This window comes from Petaurus breviceps, unplaced genomic scaffold, assembly GCF_028583685.1.
Source record: "Petaurus breviceps papuanus isolate PSGF00001 unplaced genomic scaffold, PetGlider_PUasm1.0 90925, whole genome shotgun sequence".
In the NCBI taxonomy this organism is placed as follows: domain Eukaryota; kingdom Metazoa; phylum Chordata; class Mammalia; order Diprotodontia; family Petauridae; genus Petaurus; species Petaurus breviceps.
Genome location: NW_027187380.1, coordinates 33839755 through 33861007, shown reverse-complemented (window position 1 = coordinate 33861007; position 21253 = coordinate 33839755). Strand labels below are relative to the sequence as shown.

Below are 21253 nucleotides of genomic sequence, written 5' to 3'. Positions count from 1 at the left end.
TGAGACCAAAGGCAAATAAGACCTCTCATCTGGTTCCCTGGGTCCTTGTTTAGTTCTGTGTTTCTTTATACCGGTATCACACTCCCAACTCAATCACCCTTATTTCTTCTATTACTTATTATTCTCTGTTACTATCCAGAGACTTGGGTTACTTCATTTTTTGTTCAGCTAGCCAGTGGTGACCCTGATAGACCCTGAGACATTCATAGGATCATCCATTTATATCTGGAATGTCCTTAGAATGAATAAAGGAAGGAAAGAGCAAATGAAGGAATGAATCATGCCCTGGAGAAATGGTCGTTCACCTCAGGAAACCTAACCTAAAATTTATATAGTGCTTACTGTGTGCCAGGCACTGTGCTAAGTGCTTTACAATTATTATCTTATTTCACTCTCAAAACAACCTGAGGAGGTAGGTGCTATTATTATTCCCATTTTAATTATCCCATTCCTCAGATGAAATTGAGACAGGCAGGGATTAAGTGATTTGCCTAGGGTCAAAAGGAGAGTAAGTTTCTGAGGTTGGATTTTAACTTGAATCTTCCTGACTTTGGGCCCAAGGTGCTATCCATCTTGCTACCTGTACAGTACACTTTGGCCTTTAATTTAATTATCTGTACAGTGATGGGATTATAGTAGATGAACTCTGAACTTCCTGCCAACTATAAGTCTATGGTTTTATTTAATTTACAAAATCATTCTCACATTTCTTTTTCACAACTTGCCTATTTATAGGAAACATATCCCATAGATTTCAACCATTATCTTGAATATGACTAGAAAATGATTTAACTCCCAAAGCTTCAATAGTCAAGGACTGAGAAAGAGAAAGTCAATCTCATGTAACTTGCTAGTTTTTCTCCATGTTGTAGCAGGTTGTTTTTCACCAGTGTATTGGAGAATGTGATGTTCTTCTTTCCTAGTCTAACTCACCAAATCCTTTTCTTTTACTGGTCTTCCTCTTGGGTATTTCAGCCATCTTCCAGTTAGGTAATTATGAACAATATCAAACTGATTTTAATTTTATTTTTAGACAGGGCTTTTTATTTCATCAGTGCTGTGAACTCACAATGAGGAAGCTCACTCAACCAGTTACTTGTTCTGCAACCTATTAGGCTTAGAGAGCTGACTAGACCAGTGTCTAGAGTTACACAGGCAGTATTCCAGAGTTGAGACTTGAATTCATCTTCTTGACTCTGAGGTTTGCCTCTCTACCAACTATGCCACATTTAAAAGTTTAACTTGAATAAACATGTATTTAAGGACAGACAGCAAGCCACAGCTCTAACATAAGGAGGATATTAAAAAGCATGACATTCAGAGACCCAGCACAAACATGGGAATATAAATTCAACAGATTTATTATTATGGGCATTCTGCGGTGAGGGATCATGTGGGAGGTAGAGGAGGCACTACAGAGAGTTAGGGAAGGAGAGGAACCAGTGCCCGTTCTTAAGAGAATAGAAAAAGGAAAAAAGAAAGAGAAAAACAAAACTTGCAGAAGAGCATGCAAAGTGCTGTTTAAGTGCTAAAGGAAACATCATTTCCTGTTGGAAGATCAGATTGTTTAAGATATATACCCATTTCAACTGGATCTTGAAGAATTCATCAGGTAGAAATAAGATGGGAAGTCATTCCATCCAGGTAGAGGGTATGAGCAAGTGCATAGTGACTAATCCACATCTGTAAAATGGGTCTAATAATAGCACCAACTCCCAGAGTTATATAGATACAATGAGATAATCTTTGCAAACCTTAAAGTACTCTATAAATTCTAGCTATCCATTTTATAACATAAAGACAATAATAGCACCTACCTCTCAATGTGGTTGTGTGGAAAAAATGAAATAATTGCAAAATGCTTTGCTAAGCACATAGGAACCAAAAATTTAGTGTTCCATGATTGGTTGACTAACTAGATCTCTTAAGAAAAAAAGAGGATGTAAAAGTACCTGTCTTCTTATCTATAAAGGATACAATAGAAGAAAGACTAAAAACCGTTACAATTTCATTTGACCTATTCTACTATTCCTGTGTAGATGAGACTTCCTGCAGTTGGGCAAGGGTCTAGGAGGAAAAGATATTTATTTTCTCTTTCTTAAGGTAGTGGGCCCCAGACCTCAGCCTTTCAATTTAGATAGATATTCTTTGAGCTTTCTTTTGAAGAATACCCTTTGAAAGAAAGCAAACAGGAGGGGACCAAAGAAAACCCACAATATTTATATGCCAGATCTTTATCAAGTCTAATCAAGTGAACAAGCATTTATTAAACAATTCCAACATGTCAAATGCTTTGCTTTGTGATTGGAAGATATTAACCTTACCACCTGATAATTCATATATACTTAGAGGGGAATGTGGGGACCAGGTGTTCTATCATAATGGGACCCTCTACCAAGCAGTTGTAGTCTGGAGCCATTAGCAGGATTAGAGATGCCTCATTCTTTTATCTTCATTAGTATTGCTAGGAAGTCAGGGCAACCACCACTTAGGATAATATGATAGTTGGTCTGTGGGTAGACCCAATGGTGTTAAGTGGGAAAAAGGAAATGCTTTTTGTTTTAAGGTCGAAGGAAAAGCCTTTGCCATCTCTGACCACCACCTAGTGCAGAATCTGCTTCTTTCAAGATCACAAGCAGCACAATTTTGTCTGTTTTATTTTTTTATCTGCTTGAGAGTTCTATAATCTGTAATCCTTCTGCTTAAAAAAGTAGGGACCCTCTACAGAGTCTGCTGCTCCTAAGATCTCAGGCAGTGGAGACACTACTAATAAAATAAACACAATAAATGTTTATTTTCTTTTTTGATTTTACTGAGTGATCTGTAAGCACGAATTCTTCCCCTTTAGAACTCTGTGCCAGCCATTGAGAGCTCACCCTTGGCACTCTCCCACATACTGTTATAGTTCTGAAGGATTTTCTAAGGAGTTGTGGTTACACCTGGTTGGAAGAGGAGCTGATCATGTCAGTTGTATAAAGAACTTTACAAGGGGCTGTGGTTTCTTGCCAGTTCCATGCTTGTCTTGACTGTTTTTGCCTGTGGACATGGGATTGAAAGGGATTCCTCCCTTTTACAGCCACGACCTTTGCCTTGTCTTTTTTTCGTAGTGAACTATCAGAACATCAACATATTCTTGGGCAGTTTGTCTTTATTTAAAGAGGTAGTTTTAATGAAGCCTCTTTTTTTTTTTTTAACCTAAATAATATTCTGGCCTCTCTAAACCTTCCCTTACATGGAATAGAAGCTGTTAAGTAAATGCAAGTGACGTCATCATCATTATCATCACTAGCATTTATATAGTGCTAGGAACAATATTAAGCACTTTACAAATATTATCTTATCTGATCCTCACAACAACCTGAGGAAACTGAAGCAAACAGAGTTTAAGTGATTTGACTAGAATCACATAGCTAATAAGTGTCTAAGGCTGAATTTGTACTCACATCTCCCTGATTCCAGGCCCAGCACTCCATACAAGTTTCACCTATGAAAGTTTTTAATGGAATATGCAACATTCTCTAACCATAGTAACCCTGCCTCTCTTCTGAGAGTAGCAAAGTGGTATCCCCATCCGCACCCCTAACTCCCCATCATTTATCTTCTAGCCTGGTCATTTTAATTAATCTGAGTTTGAATATTGTTTGGTATTGCTTTTATTTACATTATTGTGAGTAAGCCACCAGGTGGCATGGGTGAGCTAGGCAGATTGGGCTGTCAGTCATTCCTGACTTGCAGCACTGTCTGGGCATGCTCAGACTTCTGCAGCTTGCCCCTCCTTTCTGTGTGTCACTCCTCTAGCTGCTGGAAGGATGGTTTGCCCCCTCCAAGCGGCTTATATCCTCTCCCTTTACAGGAATATGACATTCTTTCAAACCCAGATATCATTCTGCAGGAAAAGGGAAAGGGAAATGCCTTCCTGATCTCACATTAGGTTCTGGAGTTATTATTATCATCTATCTGTGTGTGTATATATATGCATATGTATATGCATATTTATTTATTTTGCTATTCATTAATTTATTTGTTTATAGCTGAATTTTTTTATTCTTTGCCACACTTATAACAATTCATTCCTAGGCCTTTCACTTTGCCCTAATGACTCAGGCCCATAGACTAAATATTTAATCTATAAAGCAAGAAAACCTCTCTCCTTTCCCTTTATCTAGGTAAAATAAAATTACATAAAATGACACAAGTTAGAAATTCTGCTGGTTAACAGAGTTTTTGTGGTTGTTAACTAAATTCTAATTTTAAAGTGAAGAACAAGTTTACTTACATATATGGTTACTTTGACTAGATTAGAAAGGGAATAAGCAACTTTGCCAGAAAGTGACAGGGGGTAATGGGATCAGTCCAGCCCTTTGGGAGTCTCATCAGGGCTGCAGATTCTTGGAGATGTTCCTCATATTGATGGATGGTTGTAGTACAGTATCCCTCTCAATTCTCTGGCAGTTCCTCATGGCTTACTTTCAGTTGTTGTGCCCAATCAAGTCCCATAGGCATGGACTATGGAGGGTTAACTAGTGGAATAGGAATGGAGAGGAGGGGTAACTAATCCTGGGAATTCAGGGGATCTAAGCTGAGGACAGGTAAAACTGACTGAAAACACTTCAAGGGGTAATCTGGCCAGAGCAGAAAGCTCCAATTTAGAAACTGAGATTGGAGAGTTGAGTAAACACCAATCATTATAAAGAATCATGGTAGATTCAGAGATGCCTTCCCCTTCCCCCCAATCTAATCCATAAGGGGAGAATAATATCATAACAACAAGTAGAAAATCAAAGCAAAAAGAAAATGGATTTTCAACAAGGAATACAGAAGTACCTGGGAGAAATGGAACAAAATGTGTGTGTGTGTGTGTGTATAAGAAATAAAATCTTTGGAGGAAAGAATTGAAAGGAAAATAAATTACTCAGAACAGAAAGCTCTTATCCAAGTAAATGGACTCTCTGAAAATGAGAAGAGACCAAATAGAAATCAATGATTCCTCAAGAAAGCAGAAATATTAGAATAAAATCAAAGAACTGATAAAACAGAAAACCCAAAGGAAAAAGAAATCCCAGGATTGTAAGAGCCAAAATCTAAAGCTTCTATGTCACAACAAAATGAAATCATAATCAGCAAGCACTGAGAAAGGAGTTCAAATACAAAGGAACTACAGTTAATATCAAAAAGTCCTCATTGCTTCTATGACCAATGAGAGATCTTGGAATAGTGTCCTGAAAGGCAACAGATGTAGGTTTAGAACCAACAATAACTTACACTGCAAAGTTTAGTGTAATCTTGAAGGAAAAACTGAATTTTAATGAAATAGACTTTCACACATTTCCATGAAAAGACCAGAGGTGGAGAAGATGAATCAGAAGAAACCTGAAAAACTAAATCTATTTGAACAATGAGAAAAGATTGTGCTGTGCAGTAGTGCTACCTTCTAATAAGCAGAGAAAGAAACAAGTGTCCCTTTAGAACCTTAATGGGTTCAACAGGTATCAAGGGATTAAAATTTTAAAAATTAAGAATTTGGGTAGGGAATGGTATTGTTTGGGTGATTTGAAGAGGAAGAAGGGAAGAGCAAGTAAAAGGAATACACTGATGTAGAAAAGAGGAAGGTAGAACTTGATAGTTCTCATAATTGGGGTGTGTAAGAAGGACATAGAGAAAGGGAATAAAATGGTCAGGAGTGTGGACATGAGATGAATCTCATTTTTATTTGAAACAAAGGAGAATTGGACACACCAACAGTATGGTGTAGAAATAGATCAAACTTAATAGGGAAATGAGTGAAGATAGGAAGAGAAGCTATTAATTCAGAGAGATATTGCCAGGGTTCCTAGAACAGGAATAGTCAGAAACAAAACAAACTTCCTAATCCTGATTGGTTGGCGATGGGAGAAGGATTAAAAGAAAAGAGACTCCAAAGAACTGGGTTCTAAAAGTTGTTCATCATTTAGGGAATTGCTGAACAAACTGTTATATAGATATAATGACATATTGTTGTACCATTAAGAAAAATCAGGGAATCCTGGAAAGTATAAACTGATTCAGACGGAAGTGAATAGAACCAGTAGCAAATTACTGTAGTAACAAAACATTGATAAGAAAAATGGGTCTTAAGATCTACAGAGGCCGTGGTACATTGCCTATTTTCTGACAGAAAAGTGGTATCTTCATGGTATAGAAAGAGACATACATTTTTTGATGAGTCCAAAGTGTAGATTCATTTTGTTTGACTATTTTTGTAACAAGGATCTCCTTCTCTATCTCTCTCTGTCTCTGTCTGTCTGTCTGTCTGTCTGTCTCTCTCTCTTTAATTGGAGCAGTTATTTCAGGGGGAGTAAGCAATCATGATGGGAAAAAAAAGGAAGGCCTTTGAAATATTATTTAAAATGTACAGAAGAGAACAGAAAGAAGTTCACAAGGAAGCACAGCCAGAATAGTTTTTAAAATCACATGTGGAATTTATTATATATGTATATATATTTTTAAAAGCACATATTATAAAATTGAGATTCATGGTTTCATACACAATCCTCTTTGTTTTCTACTATGTATATAGAGATGCCCTCTTTTCTGTTTATATTCAGAATAAAACATAAAATTGTAAATTCACTTTTAAAAATTAAATAAAATGAAGGTACTGGGCTAGGTTGCTTCTAGCTTTAAACCTATGTGGATGATATTATTAATTAGTGCCTACTTTGCTTTAGAGGGGAGATAGACCTAAAAGGGAATCTTCAGATTTATCTAGTCCAATCCTTTCATCTTTCAGAGAAGGGAATGGAGACACATAAAAATAAAGTGACTTATTTGACAAAGCTTTGTCTAGAACCTAGACCTCCTAACTCTTAGTCCAATGATCATTTTACCATACACCTCCATCCCATTCTCCATCTCTTAACTCCTAACCCCACAGAGAATAACAAGGTATATTATATAATCAACTGTTTGTCTTCCCTCTTTCTTTGATTTCTTTTTTTTTTCTTTCTTTGATTTCTTTTGAAGTTTTATGAGGTAGTAGACACTTCTGTTCTGAGGTAGCATTTGTAGATAGTTCTCTGTCAGCCTTAGAGGGTTAAGTACCAGAGAAATTTCCCCTTTCCTGACTATTCAGACCATATTAGGAGTAGAGTGGGTAAGTAGTTGCTCATAAGCACAACCTGTTGCAGGGGTAAGACAAAACATAAAAGGTTTTTGAATATGTATATATTTTTGGACCTGACCTGTAATTTCAGTATACATATATGAAATTCTTGGTGTAAGTGGATGCTTACCATTTTGATTCCTTATCTTCTCTACAATTAATGGAATTGCTTGCAGCGTGGAAGTGGTGTCCAGGGTCACACAACCAGTATGTATCTGTAGTGCCAACACAATATTCACAGCACTGACGACAACTAGGAATATGCTAGCATAGTTGTGAATCACAAAATTTAACAGACTCTCCATATAGAAGATAGAAGTAAAATATTTATTCAAATACCAGAAAGTCAAATGCCAACACCAGAAAAACCAATTCATCATAGCAACAAAGAAATCTATACACAATAACACTGCAGAGAACAACACCATCCCAAAGCCTTTCCACAAACAAACACCCACAAACCTAGCTGTCTCCTTTCCTGTGTCCCCTCTCTCTCCTGTACTAACTGCTCTGACTCCCAGCTTCCTGTTCCACCAGTTTAGCAAAGTCCTCCTACCAAAGGATGCATGTAATTACATTCGGTCTATTAAGGGGCAGGGAAGATCTTCAAATTACCATTACCATTACAGTGTCAAAGGCAGAACTTGAACCAAAGTCTTCCTGACTTACACCTGTTCTCTTTATTATGCCATAGTGCCTCTCCTTTTTAATATTTTTTTATAAATGCAAACATTTTTAATATCAGAAAATCCATAAAATCCTTGATTTGGCATTCAAAGACCTTGATAACCTGGCCCCCTCCTGCCTTTCCAGTCTTCTTACACCAACTCCACTCTACATACTCATGTTTCCCAGTGACACTAGCCTCTTTGATGTTCCTCACAATTGACATTTCATCTTCTAACTCCAGGAATTTTCACTGGCTACACCCCCTCCACCCATCCATCCCCTCCTTCCTTATCTCTGCCTCCTGGCTTCTTTCAAGTCCCAGCTAAAATCTTACCTTCTCTGAAATGCCTTTCCTCATTAACCCTAATGATAGTTCCTTCTCTTAGCTTATTATTTCCAATTTATCCTGTATATAACATTTTATCTCCTTCACTAGACAGTGAGCTCCTTGAGAGTGGGGACTTTCTGGAGCCTTTCTTTGTAATTCCACCCACAGTGCCTAATACCTAGTTATTATTCAGTCTTTGTGATTAAGGATTAAGTGACTTGCTTAGGGTCACACAACCATTAAGTGTCTAAGGCCAGATTTGAACTCATGAAGATGAGTCTTCCTGACTCCACACCCAATACTCTATCCACTGTGCCACCTATATGCCTCTACTGCTACATAGTAGGTACTTAGTTAATGCTTATTGACTGACTGACATTGCCTCACACACATCAGTGTTTTGTCTTGGTAATGTCAAACCAAAAAGTGATGATGACACAGGTCTCAAGGTCATGCCATGCCATCCAGGCATGTGCCTGAAGATCTTACACTTCCCAACACAATTTAGAAACTATGACCCAAATCATTGTCATTCTTCCTGAACCCTGCAGATTAGAACTACTGAAAAAATAAATTTGTGTGGTAACCTCTATCTCTTTCTGTGTTTTCTCCTGCCTCCCCACACTGTTACAGAAGCCTGGAATGGTTCCCCCCCAGACTGCAGAAGAAAGTCAGACTTCCTTATTGCCGCCTGGCTGGCAAAGCTACCTGTCTCCTCAGGGTCGCCGATACTATGTCAACACAACCACTAATGGTGAGTACAGTTCCAGAAAACATCATGTCCTTACTTCCCAGTGTTCCCACGTCTTTAATTCTCTTATCCTCTTAAGTTTCTGCTCAATAGACTGGTTACACTTGAAATGCATGTTAAGTGGTAGATTTCTATCCAAGCCACATTTGTGATTCTGAGAACACTTTTAGAGTAAGGATTGTGCTAGGAGGTTGATGTGGCCCAGATTTGAAAACTGTACAGTACCAGGTTGTATGCATGGTGATATGATAGGTTGTAACCTAAGTTGGGGGGAAAACAAATAAATATAGCAAAAGCATCCAAAAGGAGGCAATAGGATGAAAGAAATGGAAGAACTGAAATAAAGGGACAGAAAGGGTTTTTTTGAGTGTGTGGAAAGGTTATGGATGTACCCACTGAAAAAAGTTTATTCTAAACCTTTGTCCCGATCCAAATCCTACTAATCCTGCAACATTCAGACCTCTGCTTTTGTGTAGCTTTTCCCGATGTGCCAGTCCATATCCATATGCCTCTTGCATTCCCTAACACCTAATTTTCCTCTTATACTCTCATGCCAGCTAGTACCAGGCTGAAGTATTCTTACCATTTATTACATAAGAAAAGACCACCAAGGGCTAGGCAGCCCTGTAGTTTGTTCCAATATGAGGAAATAGCTGGCAATGCTCTCTGTTCCTCTCTTTAATACCTGTTATTTTCCTCGACCTCTTCCAAAGCCTGGCTTTTAGGAGACTAGAAGATTTCTCTCTAAAAAGGAGTTCTGTATTTTCTAAGAAAACAGGAATAGGGGGCTTATGGGCTATACAAATAAAAAGTTTCTCAAAAATAAGCACATCGACAACTTATCATAGACCTTTGAGGCTTCAGGGAATACTGTATTTTCTCTCCTTCTTGGAATATCCTCCTTTCTTTTCTTTTTTTTTTTAAATGCTTTATTAACTTCTGATTTATATCACTTGTTTCTGCCAGATTTTGAGTTACAAATTTTCTCCCTGTTTTTCCCCTACTCACCTCCCCAAAATAGAAGTCCCACAGGATGTCCCCTCCTCCAATCTGCTCTGTCCCATATTTTCTCCCATACCCCTTTTGACTTTTCCAGTGGATCTCTATGCCTCAGTGTCTGTATATCTTATTTCCCAATTACATGTAAGATGGTATTAGTAATAATATATACATATATATATATATATATTTGAATATTTTATTTTAAAACTTTCAATTGCAGATTCATTCCCTTCCTTCCTTGTCACCCACCCTTACTGGGAAGATAAGTCATTCAGTATAGGTTGTACATGTGTGGCTATATATTGTAAAAGACTGACTATATTTCCCTCCCTCCTATCCCACCTCCCACTTGTTCTATTCTCTACTTTGATCCCGTCCCTTTTCAAAAGTGTGTGCTTCCAACTTCCCTCCCCCCCAGCCTGCCCTCCCTTCCATCATCCCCTCTCTCATCCCCTTCCCCCCTACTCTCCTGGAGGGTGAGATACCCTATTTAGTGTGTATTTCATTCCCTCCTCAAGCCAAATTCAATGGGAATAAGGTTGACCCATTCCCTTTTGCCTTCCTATTCTTCCCCTCCATTATAACCATTTTCCCTTGCCTCTTCTGTATGAGATAGTTTACCCCACTCTGTCTCTCCCCATCTCCTCTCATTATATTCCTCTCTCACCTATTAATTTCACTTTTTAAGTATCAACCCTTCCTGTTAAATTGGTCCTGTGCCCTCTATCTCTGTATACCTGTAAACATATATACACATATTCACAAATGTATTCATATGCCCATATACCCTCATATATAGACATACATATATATTTCTAATCCCTTCAACTACTGAGAAAAGTTTCATAAGTTACAGTTATTGTTTTTCCATGTAGGAATGTTAATAGTTCAACTTTGAAAAGTTCTTTATGATTTCTTTTCCCTGTTTACCTTCTCATGCTTCTCTTGCTTCTTGTATCTGAATGTCAAATTTTCTATTCAACTCTGGTTTTTTCAGCAAGAATGCTTGAAAGTCCTCTATTCCACTGAATGACCATATTTTCCCCTGAAACATGATACTCAGTTTTGCTGGGTAGGTGACTCTTGGTTTTAATCCCAGTTCCTTTGACCTCCGGAATATCATATTCCAAGCCCTTCGATCCCTCAGTGTAGAAGCTGCCAGATCCTGGGTTATCCTGATTGTGTTTCCATAATATTCAAATTGTTTCTTCCTGGCTGCTTGTAATATTCTCTCCTTAATCTGGGAATTCCACAACCTGGCTATAATATTCCTAGGAGTTTTCTTTTTGGGATCTTTTTCAGGAAGTGATTGGTGGATTCTTTCAACCTCTATTTTGCCCCCTGGTACTAAAATATCAGGGCAGTTTTCTTTGAGAACTTCCTGGAGGATGATTTCTAGGTTCTTACTTTGCTTTCAGGTAGTCCAATAATTTTTAAATTATCTCTCCTGGATCTATTTTCCAGGTCAGTGGTTTTTTCCATGAGATATTTCACATTGCCTTCTATTCTTTCATTTGTTTGTATCTGTTTAACAGCATCTTGATTTCTCATAAAGTCATTAGCTTCCATTTGCTCCAATCTAATTCTGAAGCCATGATTCTCCTCATTGAGCTTTTTAGACTCTTTTCCCATCTGGCAAATTTGGCTCTTTAAGGCATTCTTCTCCTCATTTCCTTTTTGAGCCTCTTTTGCCATTTGAGTCAGTCTGTTTTTTAAGGTGTTATTTTCCGCAGTCAGGCTGTTGACTCTCATTTCATAATTTTCTTGCATTGTTCTCATTTCTCTTCCCAATTTTTCCTCCACTTCTCTTATCTGCTTCTTGAGGTCCTCTATGGCCTGTAACCAGCTTGTATTTTCCTTAGAAGCTTTTGGTGCAGGAGTTCTGACTTCACTGTCTTCCTTCTGTTCCATGCTTTGCTCTTTTTTGTCCCCAAAATAGGAGTCTAATGTTGGAATCTTCTGTCTGCTTTGTTTCCTTTGCCTGGTCGTGTCGCCCCTCAGTCACTTGACTCCTGGCCTTTTTGCCACAGTAGGACTCTGCCACCAGACAGGGGAGCTTTCATCCCAAACGCTGGGATTTTCTCAGCTGCCAGAGGTATTAGATGGGTACCCTCTCTGAGGTCTCCACATGTTCTGGCAAGCTAGACACACACCCCAGGACCTCCACCCTATACTGCAATCCAGATCCAAGAAAGCAAGAGCAATTACCCCTTAGACTGGTGCTTGGTCCCCTACACTCTGTAGGCCAGGAGCTGAAGCTGCCACATGGCGCTGGCTGGCTGTGCCATGTCTCAGCGGCTTCTTGCCCCGGGGGGCAAAAGCCACGCACTCCCACTTACTGGGTCTCAAAGTCCAGACTGCACTGACCTCTCACTTTGTCCTTCGCATCTATGTGTTGATAAATCTGGAAACGGCCACAGCTGCTGCTGATCTGGAGTCCCTCTGGCTGGCGGCTGGTCAGGCCCTCCCTGGGGCTAAAGCCTCGCGTGGGGCTCGGCTCCCAGAGAGCTGCGCTGGATTCCTGCTGGCCTGCCGAGCTGTCCTCAGTAGGAGGTTAGCTTCTCTGTGTCATTTTGTGGGTTCTGCAGCTCCAAAGTTTGTTTAGAGTCCCCTTTTTACATGGATTGGGGAAGGTGGAAGCCAGAGCCGTGGGAAGGTCGTGCTTCTACCCCTCCTTTCTTTTCCACTTAAGCAAATCCTGTTTGTCTAGTTGTCAGTGTTTTAGACCAAATAGTCCAGGTTGAAGACGAATGGCAAGGAGCTAACAACCTTGCCTTTTTCTCTATTACTGTGCCTCAGACTAGTCAGGAGTAGTTTGCTTTCACCTGGGAAGAAGTCCAGATACCTTCACCATCCTTCTCTAAGGTTACCTGAACTCTCCTTCATACTGTCACTTTATGAGAAGTAGGATTTTGTACCTTTTCTGCTAAGCTGTTAATTCCCTTCTAAAACTTTTTAAACTCTTGCTTTATCTTTTGTATTAATGCCTGACCTGTGTTTTCTTTCTTTTTTCTTTTTTAATTTTTTGGTCTTTATTAGTTTGTTTATGTTTAGTTTACAAGATTCATTTCTACAATTCCTTGAGTTTCAAATTTTCTTTCCCCCCCCCCCCCCCTTACCTCACCTCCCCTATGGCGGCATACAATCAAGTATAGTATCTACAAATACTTTCACATTACACATTAGTCAGGTTATAAAGAAGGATTGTATCAGATGAAATGAACAATGGGAAAGAGGAAACAAAACCAAACAAGAAAAAGAAAAAGAGCTGGTAGTTTGCTTCAATCTGGGTTCAAACTCAGTTCTTTCTGTGGATGTAGACATCTCTCTCCATCATGAGACTTTTTGGGTTTATTTATAACCCTGAATTGCTGAGAAGAGTTCAGTCTATCAGAGGTGGTGTTCACACATACATTGTGTCTGTAATTATGTACAAATTTCTCCTGGCTCTACTCTTCTCACTCAGCATCAGTTCTTATAAGCCTCTTCAGGTAAATACGAAGTCCATTTGCTCCTTGTTTCTTATAGCACAATAGTATTCAAATACATGCATATACCACAACTTGTTAAGCAATTCCTCAATTGATGGGCACCCCCCCTGATTTCCAATTCTTTGCCACCACAAAAAGAGCTGCTACAAATATTTTTGTACAAATAGGTCTTCCTCCCACTTCTATGATCTCTTTGGGATACAACCCTAGAAGTGGTATTGCTGGGTCAAAGGTATGAAATTATTTATAGCCCTTTGGGCATAATTCCAGATTGCTGTTCAGAAAGGTTGTATCAGTTCACAACTCCACCAGCAATGAATCAGTGTTCCAATTTTTCCACATCCTCTCCAGCATTTGTCATTTTCCTGTTTTGTCATCTTAGCCAATCTGACTTGTGAGACGTGGTATCTCAGAGTTGTTTTGATTTTCATTTCTCTAATCAATATTGATTTAGAGCATTTTTTCATATTCTTATAGATATCTTTAATTTCTTCCTCTGAAAACTGCCTGTTCACATCCTTTGACCATTTATCAGTTGGGGAATGACTTATATTATAGATCTGACTCAATTTCTGTATATTTTAGAAATAAGTCCTTTATCAGAGACATGGGTTGTAAAAATTCTTTCCCAATTTTCCACTTCCCTCCTAATCCTGGTTACATTAGCTTTGTTTGTACAGAAGCTTTTCAATTTAATGTAATCAAAATTATCCATTTTGCATTTTATAATGCTCTCTAATTCTTCTTTGGTCATAAAGTCTTCCCCTCTCCACAAATCTGACAGGTAAACTATTCCTTGCTTTCCCAGATTGCTTACAGTATCAGCCTTTATACCTAGATCATGCACCCATTTAGACTTGATTTTGGTATATGGTATTAGATAATGGTCTATGCCCAGTTTCTGCCATACTATATTCCAGTTTTCCCAGGAGTTTTTGTCAAATAGTGAGTTCTTATCCCAAAAGCTGGCATCTTTGGGTTTATCAAACAGTAGATTATTATAGTCATTGACTGCTGAGTCTCTTGTACCCAATCTATTCCATTGATTTACTGCTCTTTTCCTCAGCCAGTACCAAGTAGTTTTGAGAACTGCTGCTTTATAGTACAGATTAAAATCTGGTATAGCTAGTCCACCATCCCTAGCATTTCTTTTCATTAATTCCCTTGATATTCTGGACTTTTTGTTCTTCCAAATGAATTTTTTTACTATTTTTTTTTCTAGCTCTATGAAGCAGTTTTTTGGTAAATTGATTGGTATGGCACTAAATATGTAATTTAATTTAGGTAAAATTGTCATTTTTACTATATTAGCTTGACCCAGGCATGAGCAATTGATGTCTTTCCAATTAGTTAGATCTGACTTTATTTGTGTAAAAAGTGTTTTGTAGTTGTGTTCATATAGGTCCTGGGTTTGTTTTGGCAGGTAGATCCCCAAATAGTTTATAATCTGAGCTGTGTTTTCTTGAAGGCTTTGTTTATAGATACTTTGGGACCAGTTCTTCTGGGTTTGTGTCTTGAATGTCCCTATCACTGTAATAGCTTGTTATGGTGGAATTCTTTTTAAAATTTGCTTATTCTTCCTGCCTACTTCTTGACTTTGGACTTAATGTTAGGTTAGGCTCTGTGTACTTCTGGAGAGAATGTCTGGGCTAGTACTATTGCCAGTTTCTTGGGGTATTGAATGTTGTATTATTTCAGAATCTCATTACATAAGTACTGGGGATACAAGAGTCAAAAAGATCTTCCCTGCCCTTGAGGGGCTTACGTTCTAAGCGGGGGGGGGGGCAGACAATAAGCAAACAAATATGTACAGATAGTTATATGCAGGATAAAGAATTACTAGATGGAAATTACTAGAATTAAGAAAGATTGGGAAACACTTTCTGTAGAAGGTAAAATTTTAGTTTGGATTTGAAAGAAGCCAGGGAAGTCAGGAGGCAGAGATAAGGTGGGAGTACATTCTAGACATAGAGGACAGCCAAAGAAAATGCCTGGAGGCTGTGAGATTTGGAGTGTCTTGTTTATGTAACAGCCAAGAGGCTGGTGCTACTGAATCAGAGTAAAGTGTCAGAAGATAGGAAAGATGGCAGGATGTGTATGGGGAGAGGGATAGAATGTGCAGGACTTTGAATTCTAAATAGAGAATTTTATGTTTTATCTTGGAGATGATGAGGAACCACTTAAGTTTATTGTGTAGGGGATGACAAGGTCTGATCTGAACTTTAGGAAGTTACTTTTGCCCCTAAACTGGAGTGGGGAGAAAGACTCACGGCAACAGACCAACCATCAGGCTATTATAGTAGTCCGGGGTTGAGGTGATGAGAAATATTGGGGTGGTAGAAAGAAGGGGGCATATTTGAATGATGTTGCAAAAATGAAATCAACAGTAGTTACTGAGTCTAGAAAAATAGGTAGAGACAAGGATATGAAAGGCTTTCAAAGCTGAACATTGGAAGTTATATTCAATCCCAGAGGCCATTAGGGTTGATTAAGTAGGGGAGTTACATGGTAAAATCCATGCCAGTGTGTAGGTTGGACTGGAGTGAGGAGAGATTTGAAAGTAGGGAAACCAGTTAGAAGACTGTTGAAAAAAAAGTAATGAGAGCCTGAACTATTGTGGCAGTTGTGTGAGTAGAGAGATAAGGTTGAATGCAAGAGATGTGGAGGTAGAAATGGCAATATTTGGCAATTGATTGCATATAAGGAGTGAGAATGAGAAGTCCAGGATGGTCATTCCATCATTAGACAGTTTGGAAGAGGAGAGGGTTTAGGGCAAATACTTTTACTGAAGATGCACAGTAGTACTAGATGGTAGAGCTGAGATTTAAGCAGATGAGGGAACTGGTCCAGGAAAGTTATCTAAGCTTTCAGAATTTATGGCATGAATGATTGAACATATTGCAAGTTAGAAACATTAAAATAATCAGAAAAATCATGATAGTTCATTGAAATAAAAGCATAGAGTATTGCACTTTCACCTAAAAGAAGGAAAGCACAATAAAATAAGACCATAGTAAGTTCTTATGGCAACAGGCCATGTGGGTGAATTATTATATATATATATAATTTTTTTTTTTAACAAACCTAGCCCTCCAGAAGCATTTTATCTTTTGGGTCCATATGCTAGACAGGTGATGTTTTTTACTTGATTTCTTGTTTTAATTTTTCTTTAAACTAGGTGATTCTCATTTAGCCTATTTTATTACACAAGGAATTATTGTGAGTTTCGGGGTAATTTTTTCTAATAAAACACTTTTAACAGCTTTTCAGGAGCTTTTATTTGTTACTAAATAATTGGATATGCCCCAAACTCCCACAAAGAAGTATAGCACTAGCAATTCTGAGTTAATAAAAACTAGCCTGAGAGGCTTCCACACCTTAGGTATTAATCTATTTTCTTCTGGTCCATCTGTGTTCAACAAATGTGAGAGCTTCACAAATGTTTTTATTCAGCACATTCTCTTACTTTAATAGGCTTTCCATTTTATGCTCATACCCATTTCTTATTTTAGTATCCTAAAAATGGATTGTGGTAATTGGAGTGTTGGACTGAATGCACACAGGACATTTGCTTATGTGTGTCTGGCTTTGTCACATTTTTCTCTTGGCACATCAATATTTTCTTATTTGTAATGTTTTTTGTCTGAAGAAGTAGGTGGACCCTTGTCTTGATCTCCTCTGAACATTCTCAGACGCTATTTTTTTTTTCAGTAGGGACTGACAATAATGCCTTATGTTTCAAAGAAGGCATTTAAGATGATCTTGAACCTAGAATGTTGGAAAGAGGCTTGAGAGATCAGTTCATCCAGCCTCATTTTTCAGAGAAGACAACTGGGACTTAAGAGTGTTGAATTGTTTTTCAATCATGTCCAACTCTTCATGAGTCCATTTGGGATTTTCTCAGTAAAGACAGTGAAGGTGGTTTGCCATTTTCTTCTGCAGCTCATTTACAGATGAGGAAACTGAGGCAACAAGGTAAAGTGACTTGCTGAGGGTCACGCAGCTAGTAAGTGTCTGAGGTCAAACTTGAACTCAGAAAGATGAGTCTTCCTGACTCTAGGTCTGGCACTCTATCCACTGCCCCATTTAGCTGCCCAAAACTTAAAAGAGCTGAAGTGCCCATGCTTATACCAGAGGCAGAATTAGAGGCCAAGTGTCTGGAATTCTACTCCAATACAATTTCTACCATATTTTGCTGCCCCTCAAAAGAAGTTGTCAGGAGTAAGAAAATTATTTTGACAACCACAGGGTGTGTGTGTGTGTGTGTGTGTGTGTGTGTGTGTGTGTGTGTTACTATCACAATTTTAACAATTATCCCTGTTAAAGGAATGAAAAGTTCTAAAGCAAGAACATTCTTGTCATTTACTTATCTAGAGATGGTATATAATTAACAAAAGAAGTATATTGTATAACTACTTAAAAATCATAGAATCACAAGATTATAGATTTATTGTTGGAAGAGACATTAGAAACCATTTGGTCAAACCTTGTTTTTCAGATTAGGAAACAGGCCACATGAAGTTGAGTAATCTGTCCAAGGTCACAATATGGTAAATCAGTGATCTTACGGATTTGAGTTCCCCATAATGCATTATAATAATAGTAGTTTACATTTATATAACATAATTGCAAAGTGTTTTCACATATGTCATCCTATTTAATACTCCCAACAACTCTATGTGGATGCTTTACATGTATTATTATCCTTATTTTATAGGTAAGAAAATTAGAGAAGTAAATTAGGATAATAAGGTAACTTTCATAAGGTCACCAAACTAGTAAGTGATGCAACTAGATCAGAAACCCAGGTGTTCTGACTCAGAGTTTGGTATATGGTAGAACTAAAGTGTTGATGTGTCCTGTCTGGATTTAGAGTATGAAGACCTGGTATTTAATCATGTAGTTCTACCATTTAGAGCAAGCTGTGTGAGCTTGAGGAAAGCACTTAACAGCTCTGAAACTGTCTTCATACAGCTCAAAGTCTTTTTTTCTAAATGTTTTTTTGTTAGTTTTTAAGTTTTAAACTGTTCCCCATCCTGCTTTCCCAACCCACCCAAGAGAAAGGCCATCATTTAACACAAATATGTAGGTAAAACCATACTATACATACTTCTGTTTATCAGCTCTTTCTCTGAAGGTGGATAGCATATTCCTTCAAGGTCCTTTGTGGTTGATTTGCATTTTTATTATATTCAGAATAACTTAGTTCTTCACAGTTATTCTTCAAACGATATTGCTGTTACTGTATACAGCCTTCTCTTGGTTCTGCTCATTTCACTCTTAATTCCTTTTATATTCTTTTCTTCTTCTTAATGAATTTTGTTGCTATTTTTTGTACCTCAATAAAAAAATGAATTTTTTTTTTGGCAATTCAATTTGGAGAGCATTACTAAGTAGATTAGGTTAGGTAGAATTGTCATTTTTATTATATTGGCTCTGCCCAGCCATGAACAATTAATACTTTGCCAATTATTTAGATCTGGCTTTATTTGTATAAAAAGTGTTTTGTAATTATGTTCATATAATTACTGAGTTTGTCTTGGTAGGTAAATTCTCAGGTAATTTATGATGTCTACAATTATTTTAGATGTGGTATCTCTTATTATCTCTTTTTTGCAGGGTTTTGTTGATAATATTTAAAATGCTGATGATTTATGTGGGTTAATTTTATATCCTACTACTTTGCTAAAATTTTTAATAGTTTTAGCCAGCTTTTTAATGGGATCTCTAGGATTTTCAGAGTACATCATCATACTACCTGCAAAAAAAAAAAAAGATGGTTTATTACCTCATTGCCCATTCTGGTTCCTTCAATGTTTTTTCTTCTCCTATTGCTACTGTTGGAATTTCTAATACAATATTGAATAATATTGGTGATAATGGGCCTCCTTTTTTCACTCCTGATCTTATTGGGAAGGTTTTTAGCTTATCCTCATTACAAATAATGCTTGCTGATGGCTTGAAGATTGAACCTGGTTCACATAAGCCCTGAGTTTGGTATTCTGGATCACAAATTACATAAGGAAGAATTTTCTAACAATTAGAGTTGTTCATATACGATATATATATATATATATATATATATATATATATATATAAATTGCCTTTTGAGACAAGTTCCCCTGTCATGAAATTTGTTCAAAGACTAGATGACAAAATGTAAGTATAGAGGAGAATCCTAAATGAAGTTAGAGGTTAGACTGGATTACCTCTGAGATCCCTTTGTAAATCAAACATGTGGCATAGTGGAAAGTACAGTTACCTTGGAGTTGAGTCCCAAACCAGGACTTAGTAGTTCTGTGACCATGAGCATATTGCTTCCTTATCACTGGATAGATCCAGATGCATTCTCACTATGTTTACCATGTTCACAGGATTCAGCCCTCTCTGGCTAATCCCCCATGCCATATATAAATGTGTTATTGGCTGTTTGTCCTGATTCCATAATTAAGATTCAATTGCCTATAGGGACCTTATACTCTTAATTCTTTGTATCCACAGCAGCTACCATAGTATGCCTACAATATGAGCCCAATAAATGCTTGCTATTGCTACTATATAACAACATACTAAACCTCAGAAATTATATTTCCTCCAAGATAATATGCTTAATATATTCTAATTATGATTATGTTTATAGAGTCTCATTGGATTCTAAAGTTTAAAAATGCTTTCCTTAAGCATCCCTCATATGTGAAATGAAGATAATAATTCTTGTAATATCTTCATTAGATGGTTTTAAGGAAAATGCTTTTCCTCTGAAATGTCCACTTTATTGGCAATTTAAAATGCAGAATATATTTCTAAACCTAAAACTTAAAAAACAAGAAAGCTGAAGCTTTCCAAAACTGTAGTATATATGCTTTTGGAACTGAACTGTGCTGTGTAAATATTGGTAACAGAATTATCAATATTTATTGTTGTTGTGACCCCATATGGGGTTGTTGGCAAAGATACTAGAGTGATTTGCCATTTCCTTCTCCAGCTCATTTTACAGATGAGGAAACTCAAGCAAACAGGGTTAAGTGACTTTCCCAGTGTCACTCAACTGGTAAGTGTCTGAGGCCATATTTGAACTCAGGAAGATGTCTTGTTGACTCCAGGCCCAGCCCTACCTCCACTGTGCCACCTCCCTCCCCTTAATATTTATTAGTAAAGATTATTATAATAAATATATTAATCATATTTTTGGGGGGTATCTTGACCTATAATTGCATTATAGAAGAGGGAATTTCCCTCTTCTGATTCACATCTATAACTTTCATTCTGCAGTTATAGTTTTAAAGAGTTCCCTAATGGCCATGAGAGGAGTTTCTTTTTCATGGTCCCATATGGGATCACTGAAGACAGAACTTGAACTCATTTATTACTTCTCTCTCCACTCCCACAACTGTGTATAAGTATAGTACTATGCTTATAACTCCACTACCGTGTGTATATGTGTGTGTGTGTATGTGTTATTCTGTGTCTCTGTTTCCACCTCTTCTCATTTTAGTTTGCAATGGAATCTAGGAAGCAGTCTGAACAGTCTTAAACATTAAGGGAGTATGGGAATAACCCACTTTATTGACCCCCTTCCTCATAAAGTGATTAGACTCAATCAAGTAGTTGGTCTGTGAACACCATATAATAGATAATTCAGTTTCATTTGTATGCCTTGGAAATAACTTAAAAGACTAGAGAGTCTTACACTCTCATTTAACTAAAGAAGAAAGAGAAGAAGTGACTTAGGAGTAGGACCTGTGTCTTCTGATACCAATCTAGTTTTCTTTCTTCTTTCCTGCCTGTCTTCCTTCCTTCCTTCCTTCCTTCCTTCCTTCCTTCCTTTCTTTCTTTCTTTCTTTCTTTCTTTCTTTCTTTCTTTCTTTCTT

General features: G+C 37.6%; 1 protein-coding gene across 12 annotated transcripts in view; it reads left to right on the top strand.

Annotated features, from left to right (window-relative positions):
* The window catches only part of GAS7 (growth arrest specific 7), a 325321-nt gene that overhangs the window by 181145 nt on the left and 122923 nt on the right, over positions 1 to 21253 (top strand). For 8 of the 12 annotated variants that reach the window (XM_069076771.1, XM_069076770.1, XM_069076772.1 and 5 more), the window contains one exon: positions 8772 to 8892. In XM_069076771.1, coding sequence (XP_068932872.1) covers positions 8772 to 8892 — 121 coding nt within the window. Of the gene's footprint in view, positions 1 to 8771; positions 8893 to 20367; positions 20434 to 21253 lie in introns of all 12 variants that reach the window. The other 4 variants (XM_069076779.1, XM_069076780.1, XM_069076781.1 and 1 more) reach the window with 1 other exon arrangement.